Source organism: Sorex fumeus, unplaced genomic scaffold (genome assembly GCF_029834395.1).
Source record: "Sorex fumeus unplaced genomic scaffold, SorFum_2.1 ptg000072l, whole genome shotgun sequence".
Taxonomy (NCBI): domain Eukaryota; kingdom Metazoa; phylum Chordata; class Mammalia; order Eulipotyphla; family Soricidae; genus Sorex; species Sorex fumeus.
Window position 1 is genome coordinate 55100207 of NW_026606129.1, and position 16629 is coordinate 55116835.

Below are 16629 nucleotides of genomic sequence, written 5' to 3' on the forward strand. Positions count from 1 at the left end.
ATGACTGTAATGCAAACATGAAAGTTTGTAAGTTTGTAACTATACCCCACGGTGATTCACTAATAAAAAAAATTCTCCTTTTGAAATGACTTTATTTGATACCAGGGACTCAATATCCCTTTGCCTTCTACCTCCCATCATTCCTCCTCACATGTCTCTTCATCCCACCTCATTTTGCCCCATGATTCCATCGCTACATCACAGTTCTCTTCTACACACCTGCATTCCCTGGGTCTTCATGATGATCAAGAAGCCTCCAAGTCCATTGTGAATAGTGCAGCAATGAACATAGAAGTGCAAATGTCATTTCGACTGCACTTTTTTGCCTCTCCGGGATATATTCCCAGGAGTGGTATTGCTGGGTCAAATGGGAACTCAATTTCTAATTTTTTGAGAATCGTCCATACTGAGGCCAGCCGCACGTACTGGGGGAGAAGGCAGCTCTGATAGAGAGGGGAGCACCAAGTAAAGGGTGTTGGGAGGATCCTCCCAGGATGAGAGATGCATGCTGAAAGTAGACTATAGAACGAACATGATTGTCACTCAATGCCTCTTTTGCAGACCACAACACCCAAAAGGAGAGAGAGAACAAAAGGGAATGCCCTGCCACAGGGGTGAGGTGGTGGGGTGGGAGGAATGCTGGGAGCATTGGAGGTGGGGAATGGGCACTGGTGGAGAGATGGGTACTCAATCATTGTATAACTGAAACCCAAGCACAAAAATTTCTAAAAAGTCTACAACTATACCTCATGGTGTTTCACTAATAAAAGTGAAAAAAAAAGAAGCCTGCAAGTCCAGAAGACATTTGAAATTTGTCAAGTTTAGACAAAGCCAAATAATATAATAATAAAACTCAAATATATATTTTCTTTTCACTTCTTTATAGCTTTTCTGTTTTTTGCAGTGATCTGGGTCCAAAAAATATAATTACTTAAATATACTTTTCCTTTAGACTTCTTCATGGCTTCTCTGTTTTTTGTTTTTTGTTTTTTTGCAGTGATCTGGGTCAAAGACATTGGACACATCCTTGATATCTGTCCTTCTCTCACACTGTCATTCAGTCCATCATCTTTGCTTTCAAATTAATCCAGGTCATACTACTGCCTGTCATCTCTGCTATCCACAACCTGGTCCATCTCTCCATTATTCCTCACCTATATTACTAACATTCTCAATGATCTCAATTCTATCTTTGTGGTGCTCTGGCTTTGTGACTTTGGTTCTTGCATCATCTGAAGAAAAAGGGATTATGTTAGAATTTAAGATTCTGTAAGTTTTCAGTTAATTAACATAAGTAAGGAATGGTTGATTGCATGCCAAAACTATTATAATTTTTCCTCATTACTGCTCTTCCCCACCTCCTTGTATATGATTTTAAGACAACAATAGCACAACTCTTAAAGATTTCACCTTTACCTTCCTTGTAGTAGGACACAGGGAGACTTTTAGAGGATTCTGAAAAAGTCATATTCATGCATATTAGACTGACAACAATTGAATCACTAAACCATACTTATCTCTAATATCTTTTTAGTTGACCCCACCTATAGGTTACCTTTCTATGATCAAAAATAAATAGAATGGCCGTTTCTGTAACTAGTCATAGTTATGCTGTTAATAGGAAGTCTCTGGTGTCGTGAGAGTATGAAATGTGACCTTATGATTTCAAAAGTCTGACAAGCCTTCTTAGAAATGATGACAACTGACCAAAGAAATGGTTGTTTGCTAGGGAAGAGAGGAGGACTATGCAGGAAATTTTCAGTGTAGAGGAAAAACTCATATTAAGTGTCTCTGACAAAAGAGGGCATAGTAGCTATTTATGCTACATCATGCTTTACACACCACATGCTGAGACCATGGGAGGCTTGGTTTTGTTGTCCATGCAGATGCTCTCCCTTAAGGAATGGTGCCAGGATGTCTGTGTTTTTTCCTATAGAGGATACCTCAATTAAAGTCTCTGAGAAGTCTCTAGTCCTTCAGGAATTTGTGTTGTTGCTTGTGCTGTGTATCTGCATGAGAAGCAACTTTGATCTTAAAGGATAAGGCAGAGGCAGGTCTCCAGAGAGACTTGAAGGGGAACCTAGACCTAATATTTCTTGTCTGAGTGACCTTGAAAAAGTACTTGCTACTCAACATTCTCTATTTCCGTACCTATAATCTTAGGATGGTACTAATATCTAATCCAGAGGTCATCTGGGAGCACCAAAAATTAACTTATGATGGTCAGAAACACTTGGCCAACCACCTGGCTGGCTGATGATCGTGTTTGCTAAATAATGGCTGTTTCTGTCTTTACTGTAACTTTTATCTTCATAAATTGCCTCTCATCCACTTTCTGTTGAACAATACATTTGCAGCCTTTTCATGTTTAAATGTAAAGTGCCAGATGAATGCATAATTCACTAGTTTTTCATGGGACTGTGCAAGCCTATCACATAACACACTTATTTCTTCAACCATTCTCCTAAAAATATGACTGTGGGATATGGACAGTTGTATACAAAATCATAAGTTCTGTGGATATTTGTCCTGGAAGTAACCTGAAGCCATGTAGACAGATCCTTCTGTCAGATACAAGAGATAGAATCAGAGAAGTAGAATCTTACTAGCAATGCTGACAAAATAGACTCAAAGAAGAAAAACTTCTGCAGGAAGAGAATTTTCCTCACTTTATGCTGCATGATAAAATAAGTTCCTGTTGTTCGACATACATATGAATCAGTGAGATGGTCTCTACATCTACAGTTAGGTGACAAACATGGGGAGAGGGAGTTTTATATCTGTTCTTCTGCAAGAGAAGCTTCTTTTATTTCTCTCTGAAATATGTCAGCTTGGATTATCAAAATTTTAGTGTGGAGGTTGACTGGGACATATGGAAATTATTCCATTATTATACCTTCACATTCACCCACACATACCCTAGTGTCAGGTGTATTCTGTAACAGGGAAAGCAACAGTCAGGGCACAGCTTAAAGAATTTCACAGAGACTCACTGAATGGGAAGACACCTTTGTGTTCACATGTGGCTTGTAATCTAGTGAGGAGAAATGTTAAATAATTGAATTAGAAAATATAGAGGTGATCAGAACTACAAAGAAAAGTATAATAAGAACCTTGTGATTGTCATGTCCAAAGATATGGTTTTTTATTCCTTATTTTTTAGCCCACAGGAGACATTGATAACTGGTTGGGACATTCTTTCCCACAAAACCTAGGCATAACTTCAGAACCCTTTTTAACACATCCTCCAGACAGCCATTACTAATCAGTTGCACTTGGCTCATAAGACAAAACCTGTTGGTCATTCAAGATCTCATTCATTCCCTAGCCCTGCCTACATCATGCCCTCTTTATGAAGACTGGGTTTTATAGAGACACATGTCTCAAGACGCCTCAGAGGCCAAATTACACCTAAGTCCAGCTGTATATCAGGTTTCTACCCTGTGTGAACATGAAGTGAACTAGGTGTTATCAAGAGGGCCTACTCAAACAGTAGCCTCTCTGGGACCCGTGAGCAGGTCTAAGTTTTCTGTGTTCTATTCTGAGGTTTCTGCTTAGAGGTCCAATCTGTGTAGGGTATTGCAAGTTATAATTTCTGTTATTTAGAAGCTCTGATAGGAAAGTTGTTCTTTGTTCTCATGAGTTATTTCTTGAGGAAAGTACATGTTCTGTGGAGAGATTGAGGGCAGTTTAAACTGAAGACATCACCACAAAGGCCTACTCTCTCATTTTCCTCCCCAGGATTTCTTCCCATGTGTTTACATGGGTGAGTCCAAAATAGGGGTTTCCTGCTTGAGCAAGATAAAATTCAGAGAGTCCAAGAGAGGGATGGGGAGAGAGAGAAAGAGAAAAAAAGAGAGAAAGAGAGAAGCACCTCCCCCCCCACTTTTTTTCTAGAAAAGCCTGTCAAGTCCAGCAGTGTATGCAGGACTTAACTTTGGTATTTGTTTTACAGTTCATCAAACATTTGTAATTCTCATGGCCCCCTGTGCATTTCACATGACTTAAGCTGTGATTCAACACAAATGCTTTCCTAAGGAAACATACATTTATCATTTCATTAATGTTCATGTCTCCAAGGTTTCTTTTCCATTATATCAAAAGATGTTTAATATGCAAGATACTTTTCTTTAAGCGATTTCTCATTTTAGCTCAATTTCTCACCTCTTGGTATGTGGGGTGGGTTTTCTTTTCTGAATTCTTAAGGAACACTGGAGAAATGTGTACTTCCTTTCTGAATAGTAGCAGTCAAATGTAGAAGGAAAGAATAGGAAAAAATGCTTGTTTTTCATCTTTTTAAATTGGGAGCTCTTTAGGGATTAAAGTGCTTAGAAATTCAGTGTTGGAGAAATATCTGAGATCCAAGAAAAGTATAGTGTAGATTTGGATGGGTGCCTTCTCCTTTTGCTGACCCCAACCATAGGGGAAGGGCTTTACAATTGTTCAAGAAATTGCTGTGGACTGGAGATAACTGAAGTATTAAAGCAATCCCTAGCCTGTGTAAGACTCTGAGTTTGATCCCTCCAACTGCATGGACTCTAAGCACCATTCTGTGCATCCCTGGTAGCTCTTTGGCACCTCCAGAATTTGGATCAACCTTTGCTGGGAGTGAACTATATTTTTTAAAAATTTCCTGGACTGTAGCAATAACAGTGGGTAGGGCGTTTGCCTTGCATGTGGCCTACCTAGATTCGATTCCCAGCATCCCATATGGTCCCCTGAGCACCACCAGGAGTAATTCCTGAGTGCTGAGCCAGAAGTAACCCCTGTGCATCACTGGGTTTGACCCAAAAAGAAAAAAAAAATTCCTATTCTTAGGGCAAGTGAACAGACTAAGAATAGGAAAAGCAAAATATTCAATTGGGACCCTAGGATACTTGATCTAGTTGTCTTGCATTTTTTTCAAACACATCTAAAATTATAAAATCTAGAGATACAGTTTCTCTAATCATAATTCCCAAATATTTGTGTCCCAAGTGTGTAATTTGAGTCAAATTTGTTCCTTAAGTCGAGCAACCCAGTTTTATTCTTTATTATCTATGAGACAGTGTCTAATTACTCTTTGTTTAATTTGATTTTCATCTGTAAAATGAGAACAATTAGGCTGCCTAATATTGGATTGCTGTGTTAAATGAAATAATGCAAGTAAAGAGCTTTAATGGAGTATCTGGTGACAAGTTCACACTCAATAAAAGTTAAAATGATGGAAATCCTAATTTTTTTCTAAGAAAGTTTTTATTGAGGTGTATTTGGGATTTAATACAATAATGTGAATTCCATTCCAGATTAGAGCACTGCTTTTTCTGAAAACTGAATGTTACATTGTCGATCACAAATGTTGTGGCATTAAATCATAGTCTTATAATTCTAATATAGAAAAATGAACAAATATTCCTTGTAAGTATTCATCTCTACCCACATCCATAGAATTTCAGTTTCTTGCCTATGATATTGGGAATTTTATTATGATTTAATTTTATAGGTTAATTTACTGCTTTGCTGTTCTTAAAATATCGGCTTTAATTCAAATAAACAAATCTTTATGCATGTTTCTTAACCAACAATAAAGAAACATGTCAGTGTGGTACAGAGCAACAAAAATCATCTTTACAAACAGCATTCTTCTGTTCCCTAGCTATATGTATAATAGGATTTCTCAACTTTGGGGCATGCTTGACCAGAGTGGGGGTGGTGCTGGTGGTAGAGCTGTCCTGTGCATTGATGGATATTTAGCAGAATACCTGGCCTTTACCCAGTGGAAGCCAATTGCTCTCAATCTCGCCTTCCCCCAGTTTTGAGAGCTCCAAGTGGATTTACAGGTGGGAAACTTTTGGAACACAAAAATAAAAAACTGGACCTTATACTTTGGACCACTTGTAACAAACAAAACCTCATTTCAGCCTTGTATGTTGCCAAAATGACTAGGTGTGGTAATTTCCAGTATGTGATGTCAAGCTTTCCAATTATCTGTTCATGTTAGATAGCAACAAGTTAAATGACCAATGCATTACAGCTTTCTTTGAAAAAGTGATTTGACTTTAGTTATATTCCCCATTTTCTCCTCATTTTAATCTTCTTACTTTCTAATTGCAGCCAAATAAAGTTTATAGCTAATCTTCACTTCACATTTAATGATCACTTTTTTCTTTCTTTTCTCCTCTTCCCTCCTTATTTTCCAGCTCCCTCAGGCACAAAAGGTAAACTCTTTGCCATCACATTCCCAGTCATTCCTAAAACTCACAGGTCGTGCATGCTTCCATGGTCTTGTGCCTTTTAGCACTGTTTATGACCAGTGAAATGGTTTTCCTTTCACAATTTCAGAAACCTGAAATAGGACAGAAGCAGAAAGTCCAACAAACTCAGTAGTCTACTGTCCTCCTGCCAAGACAGACACACCAAAGAATTTTATTGTGGCCACTGATATGGGAATGAATTCTATGCCCAAACATTTTGCTAACAATTCTGAATTAACAGGTTAAGAGTATATGTGGCTCATTTCTTCAGATGTTATTCTCCGTTCTGACCTAGGAAAATAATTCCTAGGAACACGGATGTATGAGTAACTATTAAAGTCTAGAGACAATGTTTAGATTCTGGGCTTTTAAACTGAATCCCTGAAAACTTCCTTGGGTTTCATTAATTGCAAAGTCAGCAGCTCCTTTGCTTTCTTTTCTCCCATACTAGCTGGAGAGCCTTAGAATAGTTCTTGCCTATGGCCAGACCCTTTCACTGGTCCTCATTATCTGTTGAAAATGATCTGGTTCCACCACCTAGACTATTTGTAGAGAAAGATTCCATGTGATTTAAGTCCTGGTTTTGCTGTACTGTTCCCATAGCATGTCATTGTATCCTAAGGACAATCATGTCAGAGAACATGTCGTGTGATGCTTGCATTGTTCTTGTGTTTTTCACAAACATAAGCAAGATCTGCAGTTTCTGGGGGCCAGATGTAAGTTGGTTTCATTTCCAGAACTGAGGTAGGGCACCGCCCTAAATTTAAGCAGAACCTCTCCAGCGCTCCAAGTTTGGAGCAGAGATAATTTGGTTCCTTCTCATTGAGAGAGCAAACATAACTCCTCTACAAAAGACGGTCTGTTCAGACCATATGGACAACCAGAGGCCTAGAAATCATTACACAATTACTCAAATATATTTGAGATATTTAAACAAGTCAAGACATGCTAGTGTGTGACTTGGCTTGTGGTAATGTTTGATTACACTTCAGTGCCATCACAAAAGGACTGAACACTTCATTAAAACTTAAAGTATTTGAGTAGAGAAACAGCTTCCAGGGTAAATATATGGTCAGAATTTCAGATTATCTGGAAGCCTCGGCATCTTTGATAGGTCATGCTTTCTTAATTGCCCACATTCGAAACTTCATTGTAAAGAGACTTAATAAATTCAGTGCCTGAAGTAGATCAGCCTCAACTTACTGGCATTTATTCATCCATTTTCCACTGATCCATATACAAAAGCAGTCTGTTGTAGAAGATGCTTCATGAATTTGGGGTGCCATCAGACATGGAATTTTAAAACAAAGTTCAAAAGAAACCAACACAGAATATGGCAAGAGCAACTGTTGCTGAGCCATATGAGTCTTCAATAGCACTTAGCTCATCGCCCTCTTTCTTTCTTCTGTCATCATACATTGACTCACATCACATGCCCTGCAAAGGGAAGCACGTTATTGTGATTATGAAAAGTTTAGAAGTGAGGAAGATGCTCCATTGATGTTAGACCACTACAGAACTTATTCTGTAGCCTGTATGGCAAGGAATAGCTCTGACTTTCCATTTTTCACCATGGTTTTACATTGTCTTCTTTCTTCTAAGGTAGGGAAAGTTAGTTTTTTTTCTTACCAAAAAATAAATAAATAAAATAAAAATAGAAAAAAAAATTGTGAAATGGTTTTCTAACTTTTAGGGTAGTTTCTCAGCCGTTAAACTTTTTAGAAGACTTTGGCCCTAAACCTCAGGTATCTGGAAGATGAGAAGAACCGAGAAGATTGAATGCATGATCTTCTGTCAGAACACAACTATGATTAGGAGCATTCCTGCTCCTCACACACCTGTCTTCCTCAACCTACTATTTTCAAGGAAGCCTTTGCTAGGTTACAGTTCTTACAACCATCAATTTCCTAAAATTATTCTCTTGCTACTTTCCCACCAAAGGAATATTGTGGGCTTCATGCCATTTTCATCCACCACTTGTAATCAGGAGCATATTACCAAAACTCAAGCCTAAGGGTTCTGGTTTATCTAAAAAGAATAAAAGGCTGTGGGGCTGGAGCGATAGCACGGTGGATAGGGCATTTGCTTTGCACATGGCTGACCCAGATTCGATTCCCAGCATCCCATATTGTTCCCCGAGTGCCAGGAGTTACTCCTGAGTGCATGAGCCAGGAGTAACCCCCCTGCCTCGCCAGGTGTGACCCGAAAAGAAAAAAAAGAATGAAAGTCTGAGTTTCCAGTTTGGTTATAGAAGTTTTTCTCTTACTTGTGCCTAGAATATGCTAGAACATGAGTGGAACACTCACAGAATTTAGAAGTTCTACTGTTTTTTACTTAGTGTAGCTCCTGAAGCGCTAGAACAGATCCAGAGAGCAGTCACATGTGTTGTGGTGTTCTCTAACCTCTGTGGTGTATTTTGGTTACGACTTGAACTTGATTTGTGTAAACACAATAAGACAAAATTTAGTGGTCCTTCTATTTCTGTCAAAGCTCTGAGTGTTACCTGATTGCCCCTTCTTTATCAACAGGAAGTCAGAAAGAAATTCAGATTGGGCTTGAAACTCCAACAGAGCTGAGGATTTTAGAAAAAAAAATTGTTCTGAGATATTTTCTCCCAAGATGTTGACATTACCCATAAATTTCACCTATCCCTGGGCATGATTACAGTAAGCCCCAACAAACCCCAGTGTTTGTTGTTATGGGGGCAAAAGGGAGGCATCTCCAGCTGCTACATCTTTGGCCTGCTTTTCACATGAGGTCATGAGTGCATACATTGGACCATATGGTGTCTGCATTTATGCTATGTTTTTGTTGGAACTCTCTTTGTATCATCTGCAACTGGTTTTCCTATAAATATTTAAAATAGTTATGTCTCTGTAAACATGCTTATTTTAATCTCTTGGCTGATCTACAACTAAAAATGTCCCATTTGGGTGTCCCTCCTAAATGATCAGTCATTAATGATTGTTGTCTATAAGTTATTTTTGTCATATTTGAATATTTTGAAGGTCATCCAAAACCTTTCTAGCCCTTCATGTTTATTTTATAAAGCAATTCCTTGATAATATAATTTTACTTTTGTGTTTTATGTGATTCTAATTACCTAAGAGAGAATATTTAGGCTATACATTTTGGTCTGGATGTAACTTTTGGTTTGTACTACTGGCATATACCAGGTCAATGTTAAATACATAAGCATTTTCTCAATGTCATGGTTACAAAACATTGTGCAATGCAGATCTGATACCTTTAAACATCACAAATACTTTTTTTGTTTGTGGGGGGGGGGGTTGTTTGTTTGTTTTCTTAGTGAAATTTAATAAATTCCTCTAGTCCTTGGAGTCAACAATAAAGAAAGTTCATAAGTAAAAAAGATTAGTCTTTTTCCCTTACATGGTACTTCTTGACTTACACAGAAACATCTGGAAAATCCCATTCTATAACAATAATGTAGCAGAACTGCTCCCAAACATTTGTAAATGTATATTCAATAGCCATACATACATGGCAAAAACAGTTCATTTTTCATATTGAATATTCATTCAAGTAGCTTCTATCAATAGGAACTGCATGGTTACTTTTATCACTATAGAGTGGAGCTTGAATTTTAAAGACAAAAATACTCTGGAGTTCGCTATTGATGTGAATTAACTTTCCACTCCCCCAAACCCCCTTTCCTTCATTTTGTGTTGCTTTCACCCAATTTTGGAGTTTGCCAAAGGGAATTTATTGAAGATTTTGTAGACACTCTATGTCTTGCCTGGCACTATATTAGTTAATGTCAGCCTGAGAATTCTGAGCAGACATAAGCATTTTTCTCAAAACCATAGTTAAAGCAAACCACATCTCTAATCCTGTTTGGAACAGCAATTGATGCATTCAGGGCTGCACAGTATGGCAAAACTATCCCTGTTTAAGAGCCCGACAGTGTGTTTTGTTTCCTGTTAGGAATAGCTTAACTTGCCTTCTTGAACAAACACAGCAGGGTTCAAGATCTGTTGTTCTATGCCTGCTGTGATATTCTGTGCTGCTTAACTTGTATGAGAACTCAGAAGTGCATAAATTAGCTTCTTAAATGGAGGGCGATTTTTGTTTTTTCTTTTAAAATGGACTATTTTAGTAATCCCTGACCCCCTACCCCCTTGTAAATGGCATTCTGAATTCATTTGCATTTTCTTTGTTTCCTTGTTTATATTATATTTAGAAGGAATAAATGGGCACATTCCAATATCTAAAGTTTTTCTTTCTGTCTTTCTGTTTCCCCCCTTTCCTTCTTTGTCTTGTTCTTTAGATACAAATTGTATATGTAGAATTTGACCTCCTCTTATCTGAGTGTAATCAGATTCAAAAATTGTGGGACATCATTTATCTTGTGCACCTCATTTAACTTCTCTACTTTTAAATGTTGAGTTAACTGTAACTGAAAATAGAAAATCGAAAGTTTTCAATACTGCTGTTTTCACAGAACTGTAGGTCTAGTGACTTTAGAGTTTCATTACAGTTCTATAAGCAGTTAAATCAATGTAAATGAAGAACAAAACTGTGAGGTGATAATTATTTACATTTAGTTCTAGTTTATGACTAAATTGCTTTTGCATTTATATGCTTTGTTATATCTTATTTTGAAAATCTGTTTTTCCTCCCTATCATTTATCAAGAACATATATAGGTGTCTTTTATATGCAGTCCCAAACTGGATTCTACTCAGAGTCTGTGAGTAGCAGCACCCTGGATTACAGTTTAAATGAATAGATCTGTTTTATGAAAAAGACACAGGAAATAAAAACCAGAGTAAGTTCAATCACTCCAGCTCTTTCTGTGGTCAATAGGATAGATTCTGTGGAAATATGAATTACAACATACTGTTGACACACAATGACAATTGCAAACCCAAATTTGAAGGGTTCTGTATGTCTCTGTGGCAGTCCAGATGAGCAGCATAACTGTCCAGGAATAGCTTTGCAAGGCTCAGACACATGTGTTTTTAGCCAACTCCTCACAAACCTACACACACCATGATCCTTTCCAACTCTAAATTTGAACCCATTTACTTTAAAAAAAAATAAGTACTTTCAAGCGAAATAGATTGATTCAGAAATAACTATGAGAAGCAATTAGAGTTATATGGTCTGATTTAATCTTACTTCCCAGAACTAAAGGGAGAAACATTCTGTTGCATATTATGGGGAAGTGAGGGTTGGGCCACATCCTGAGGTGGGATCACTGCTGGTGGTGTTTGGGCAGACATATTTGGTGCCTTGGACTGAACTAGGATTGCTGCACGCTAATTCAAATGCCTTACCCCCTGTACTGTCTCTCTGGTTCAAGAAATGTTCTTTTATACAATTGACAAAAGGCTCTTAGAAATGAGCCTACTGCAAGAAACTTGGAAATGCAGCCTTTCCTTTGCTTGATTATGGCCTTCTCTCACAGGTTGAGCTATTACTAAACAAAGAAGCTTCTGCCTTTCTCCCATGAGGGCAGAAAACTGGCATCTCTTCTGGTGGCTTGCAAGGAAACCTCCCTCAGTTGGGGTCTGTAGTATATGTTGAGTGCTGTCACCGTCCTCCCGCTGTTCATCGATTTGCTCAAGCAGGCCCAGTAACATCTCCATTTTGAGATTTGTTGTTACTGTGTTTGGCATATCAAATATGTCACAGGTAGCTTGCCAGGCTTTGCCGTGGGGGCAAGATATTCTCGGTAGCTTGCCCGGCTCTCTGAGAGGGGTGGAGGAATCGAACTCGGGTCAGCCATGTTGGCTGCGTGCAAGGCAAACGCCCTACCGCTGTGCTATTGCTCAAGTGCTATGTGGAATAATTTTCTTTTATCTTTCCAACTTCAATTAACTGTCACTGTCACTGTCACTGTCTGTCCTCTTGTTGTTCATCGATTTGCTTGGGCGGGCCCAGTAACGTCTCCATTGTGACAACTGTTACTGTGCTTGGCATATTGAATACAAGACCATCTAAAAATGAATGCAAGGTCTTCAGATTCAAAGTACATGGCTTCCTGGTGGTCAGTAGAGTAGTGCTCTTGTTGTATGGGGATTCCAAAGGAAGTTCATGTGGGGCCCACAGAGCCAATTTTAAGCAGGGTGCTATTTGCATCTTTTCTTTTCTCTTCACCTTCTCCCTCCTTCCCTCCCTCCCTCCCCTCTCCCTCCCGCCCTCCCTCCCTCCCTCCCTTCCTTCCTTCCTTCCTTCCTTCCTTCCTTCCTTCCTTCCTTTCTTCTTCTTGTAATTGAACCCAGGACCTTATATATGCAAGGCAGGCACTCTACCACTGAGTTCCATCCCTGGCCCATTGTTTGCATTTGCTTAAAAATAGATATTTAGTTAATATTAAGTGGTTGTTTAACATAATGTGTGTCTAATAGTATATCCTGCAGAGATATTCAGGTTTTACTTAATTTTCATACATATTTGAATATCAGTAGCATTTATATACAATTTTAGAATACAAAAATTAACAATAGTGACTCAATTCATAAGGAAAAAGCGAAAGTATTTTCATTAATATTACTCTGAATAGAAATTGTTTAAAAATGCTTTCCATCATATAATGTTCCAACATCCATCCCACACCAGTGTACTTTCACCACCAATGTCCCCAGTTTCTGCACTCCCCTCAAAACCAGCCTGTCTCTATTTTGCTCTATTGCAGACACTTTCCATCTCTTTCTCTCTTTCTCTCTCTCTCTCTTCTCTCTCTCTCTCCTGCCCCTCTCTCCCCCTCCCTCCCCTGCTTTTTGCACATTGCAGATCTTATCCAGCATGATAATTTCCAACTATCTTAGGCTTCCAACCATGGACCAGTGTACCTGGCCCATGTTTCTGCTGTCCTAGGGTATTAGTTTCACATTATGTTTTTTATATGAGTGCAGTCATTCTATTGTCTGTCCTTCTCCTTTTGACTCATTTCATTCAGCATGATACTTTCTATGTCCATCCATTTATAAGAAAACTTCATGACTTCATTTTTACTAACAGCTGCATAGTGTTCCGTAGTGTACCATCGTTTCTTTAACCAGTTCTTAGGAACTCAGGTTCTTTCCAGATTTCTGGCTAGTGTGGAGAGTGCTGCAATACACCTAGAAATCATTTTCTGTGTGTTTTTGGCCCCCAGGGTATATTCCCATAAGTGATTTTGCTGGGTCATTTGGAAGCTTAATTTGTAAGTTTTTGTTTGTTTTTGAGGAATGCCCATATTGTTTTCCAGATAGGTTTGGACAGTCATCATTCCCACCAACACTGAAGGAGAGTCTCTTTATCCCCGCGTCCACTTCAGCACTGGTTGCTCTTCTTTATTTCTTAACCTGAGAAGTCGTTTTTGATCTTTAGTCAAATACCAAGTCCATGTCAGATACTCAGATCAACAAAATAGTAGGTGCATGATCGTTCTGGGGGTTGCCTTCCCTTCCCACCTTATACTTTAGTAGGAGCTGTGGTCCAATTCCTCATACCTCAGCAAAGGGATACATTGGCTTCTTAAAAATAGAATAAAACTCATTAGAGATAGTGCTTTAAGGCACTAAAGCATGAAGAGCAGCATTAATGCACTTGCCTTGCACATGGTGGCCAAACCTTGCTCAACCCCCAGCACTGCATAAGGTCTCCTAAACCCCATCAATAGTGATTCCTGAGCACAGAGATAGGACTAAGCCCTTAACAGCACTGGCTGTGGTCCCCCCTGCAAAAAGAAAAAATTAAACACGACCAGAAAGATAATAGAAGGGTTTAAGCACATGCAGTGCATGCTGCTGACTCTGGTTAGCTCCCAGGCACCCCACTGTTTCCTGAGTATTGTGACTACACTCCTGGAAGTCCCCATGTCTCCTCAGGGTACCTGCTTGGCCTGAACTATACTGGATTCCTAGACCCTTGCACTGATCTACTGGCCTATTTGGCCCAGGACCACTAAAAGGAGTCACTGGGCTCCCCGGGGACTGCATAGGAGACAGCTCTCCCTAAGGTAAAAGGTAAAGGCCCTCCCGTTGATCGTCGATTTGCTCGAGCGGGCCCAGTAACGTCTCCATTGGAGACTTTGTTGTTACTGTGTCTGGCATATCCAATACTCTCGGTAGCTTGCCGGGCTCTCCGAGAGGGGCGGAGGAATCGAACTCGGGTCGGCCATGTTGGCCGCTTAGTAAGGCGAATGCCCTACCCGCTGTGCTATCACTCCAGCACAGCTCTCCCTAATAAAATGGAATAAGGACATACAGTGTGGGTGAACTGTTACCCGTGGTCTAGGCCTCCCTGCAGTGCTTGACTGATGAAGAGTGCTGTTCCACTCCTTTGGAAGAGGTAGAACATACAGACGTCCTGAAGACCAGCTTTAGAATGGGCTGGATGTGTAATGGAAGCCTGGCCCCATCAGCTAGACTTGGTCTTCTCACTATCAGAATGGGATGAAACCACTCTTGTTAAGAACAGAAATTTCCTGATCATCTCTTGCTATCACCCAGTCTCTGTGAACTCCCAACTAAGAAGTGGTTTTAGCTATGGCAGAAACAGTTAAACTGATAATGTAACAACATTATATGTTGATAAATAGAGACTAATTTGAGCAAAGCAGATATAAATTTGAAATACTGATGCATTTAATCAGTGTTCTTAAAAAGAATGAGGAGACTAGGCTCAGTGGCTTAGGAATTGCCAAAGGCAAGGATGAAGCCCTGAACTTCATTCCTTGATGCTCTGGATGCTTGAGGCAATTCTAACCCCCTAAGCGATATTAAAGATAATTTTTTGAACTAGATAGTTGTATGACTCAAAACTGAGAATTAATTTTTGAAACCTCTAATATTTTTTCTAATCCAAGGCTTAATTTTCTTGGTCTCAAGAATTCAAAAACTTTTTTCAAAAATAATAATTTATTTAAGATAAGTGAATGTTTTCTACTATTTAATTAAACCAAACATATCTATAAATGCAAGTTTCTTGAGGTGTTAAAGCAATGTAATCCCTGCTTATTATATCACTAAATTAATATCACCCTTTTATTGAAAATGAAAGAGGAAAAATATGAACTAAACCAGTGGGATTTTAAAAATAGTTTTTAAAATTACAGTTGTTCTTACAATTGTCCCCAAAGAAACATACAGATGCAAACATAGACACAGATTCTTACAAACGTCCCAAAGGAAACATACACATTCAGACACACATACACACACACACACACACACACATATACACATATACTCTCATGCTCACTCCCCCTTCTTTTTCTGTAGAAAAGGGGAGGCAGAAGATTGTGTTAAAAAAACTTCAAGGAATTTATGGAGATTGATATTAATGTAAACAGAACCCATGTTAAGCCTGGGGCCAGAGTAGAGGGTATTATTAGATCCTGTTGTTCAGATTTCTCTACTCCTAACTGTAATTCTACAGGCTGTTCTTATTTACCCAAAGAAGGACTTGAACTCCAAGCACTAAAATGCTACTTTGTATTTATTGAAAGATTTAGGACACTAATATGCATGGTTTTGGGGGAGGGGGGGACGGGGGGGTGCTACAAATCTATGCTTCACTGCTCAAGACCTTGGAAAAGTATATCATTTACAGAACAACTACCTAGAACCCCTTAATGAAGTAAGGAATTTCCCCATCCAGAACACGTGGACTTGTGTCATAAGAGTACTTATTTTTAAATTGCAGTATGGTCTTTCATTAGTTCAAGGGGGAGAGGGAAAAAAAGAGGCAACTCACCTTGAAAAACACCCTTCTAACACAGGACTCATCAATATCAATGCAATTCAAAGATTAAGTTGAGAATCAAATGTAATCAACATGTGCATATGTCTAATCTGTGTCAAATGAGTCACCATCAGTAATTTGGGTATAACTTGATAAGCCCTCTCTGGGTGGGGTGAGCTTCCCTTAAGCAGATGTACTTAGTAGTGAGTTACTAAGAATACATACACATGCCCTCATGGTACTGCCTCTTCTTTCTTTACCTTTTTGTACCTAATTTTTTATACAAACAGTTGTAATATTCACTGATGGAATTTGTCTACCTGTATTGTTTCTGCACATTACAGTAGGAATATTCGTCCTTATAATTAAAGAGCTGCCTTTCAAACTTTCTTTACTAAAATAAGTCAAATATTTGTTGAGGTGGTCACAATTCAGCTGGTTGATGATTTTGCAGTCATGTTATTTACTTGTCAGACCCCAATTAATGAATAAATGCTCGTTACAAACCCAAATGTAGTTGTTCCGTGAGAGCTGGAGGGATGGTTCTGTGAGATCTCCCAGACATCTCATGCCAAAGGTTTCAACTGAAATGACCCTTTGGGGTAAACTGGAATAGTTGTGCAATCATTCACAGCTACTAAGAAGTTCAAAAACAGAAAGTCAGATGTTTATCCCTTCAAATTAACTGGAAGGATTTT

At 38.8% G+C, this 16629-nt stretch overlaps 1 protein-coding gene across 2 annotated transcripts in view; it reads left to right on the plus strand.

The window, feature by feature from the left end:
• Positions 1-16629, plus strand: part of CACNA2D3 (calcium voltage-gated channel auxiliary subunit alpha2delta 3) — a 1033411-nt gene that overhangs the window by 744016 nt on the left and 272766 nt on the right. Inside the window, exon 14 of one of the 2 annotated variants that reach the window (XM_056129450.1) lies at positions 6180-6197. The exons of the other annotated variant lie outside the window; for it this stretch is intronic. Coding sequence (XP_055985425.1) covers positions 6180-6197 — 18 coding nt within the window. The remainder of the gene's footprint in view (positions 1-6179; positions 6198-16629) is intronic. 2 annotated transcript variants of the gene reach the window in all.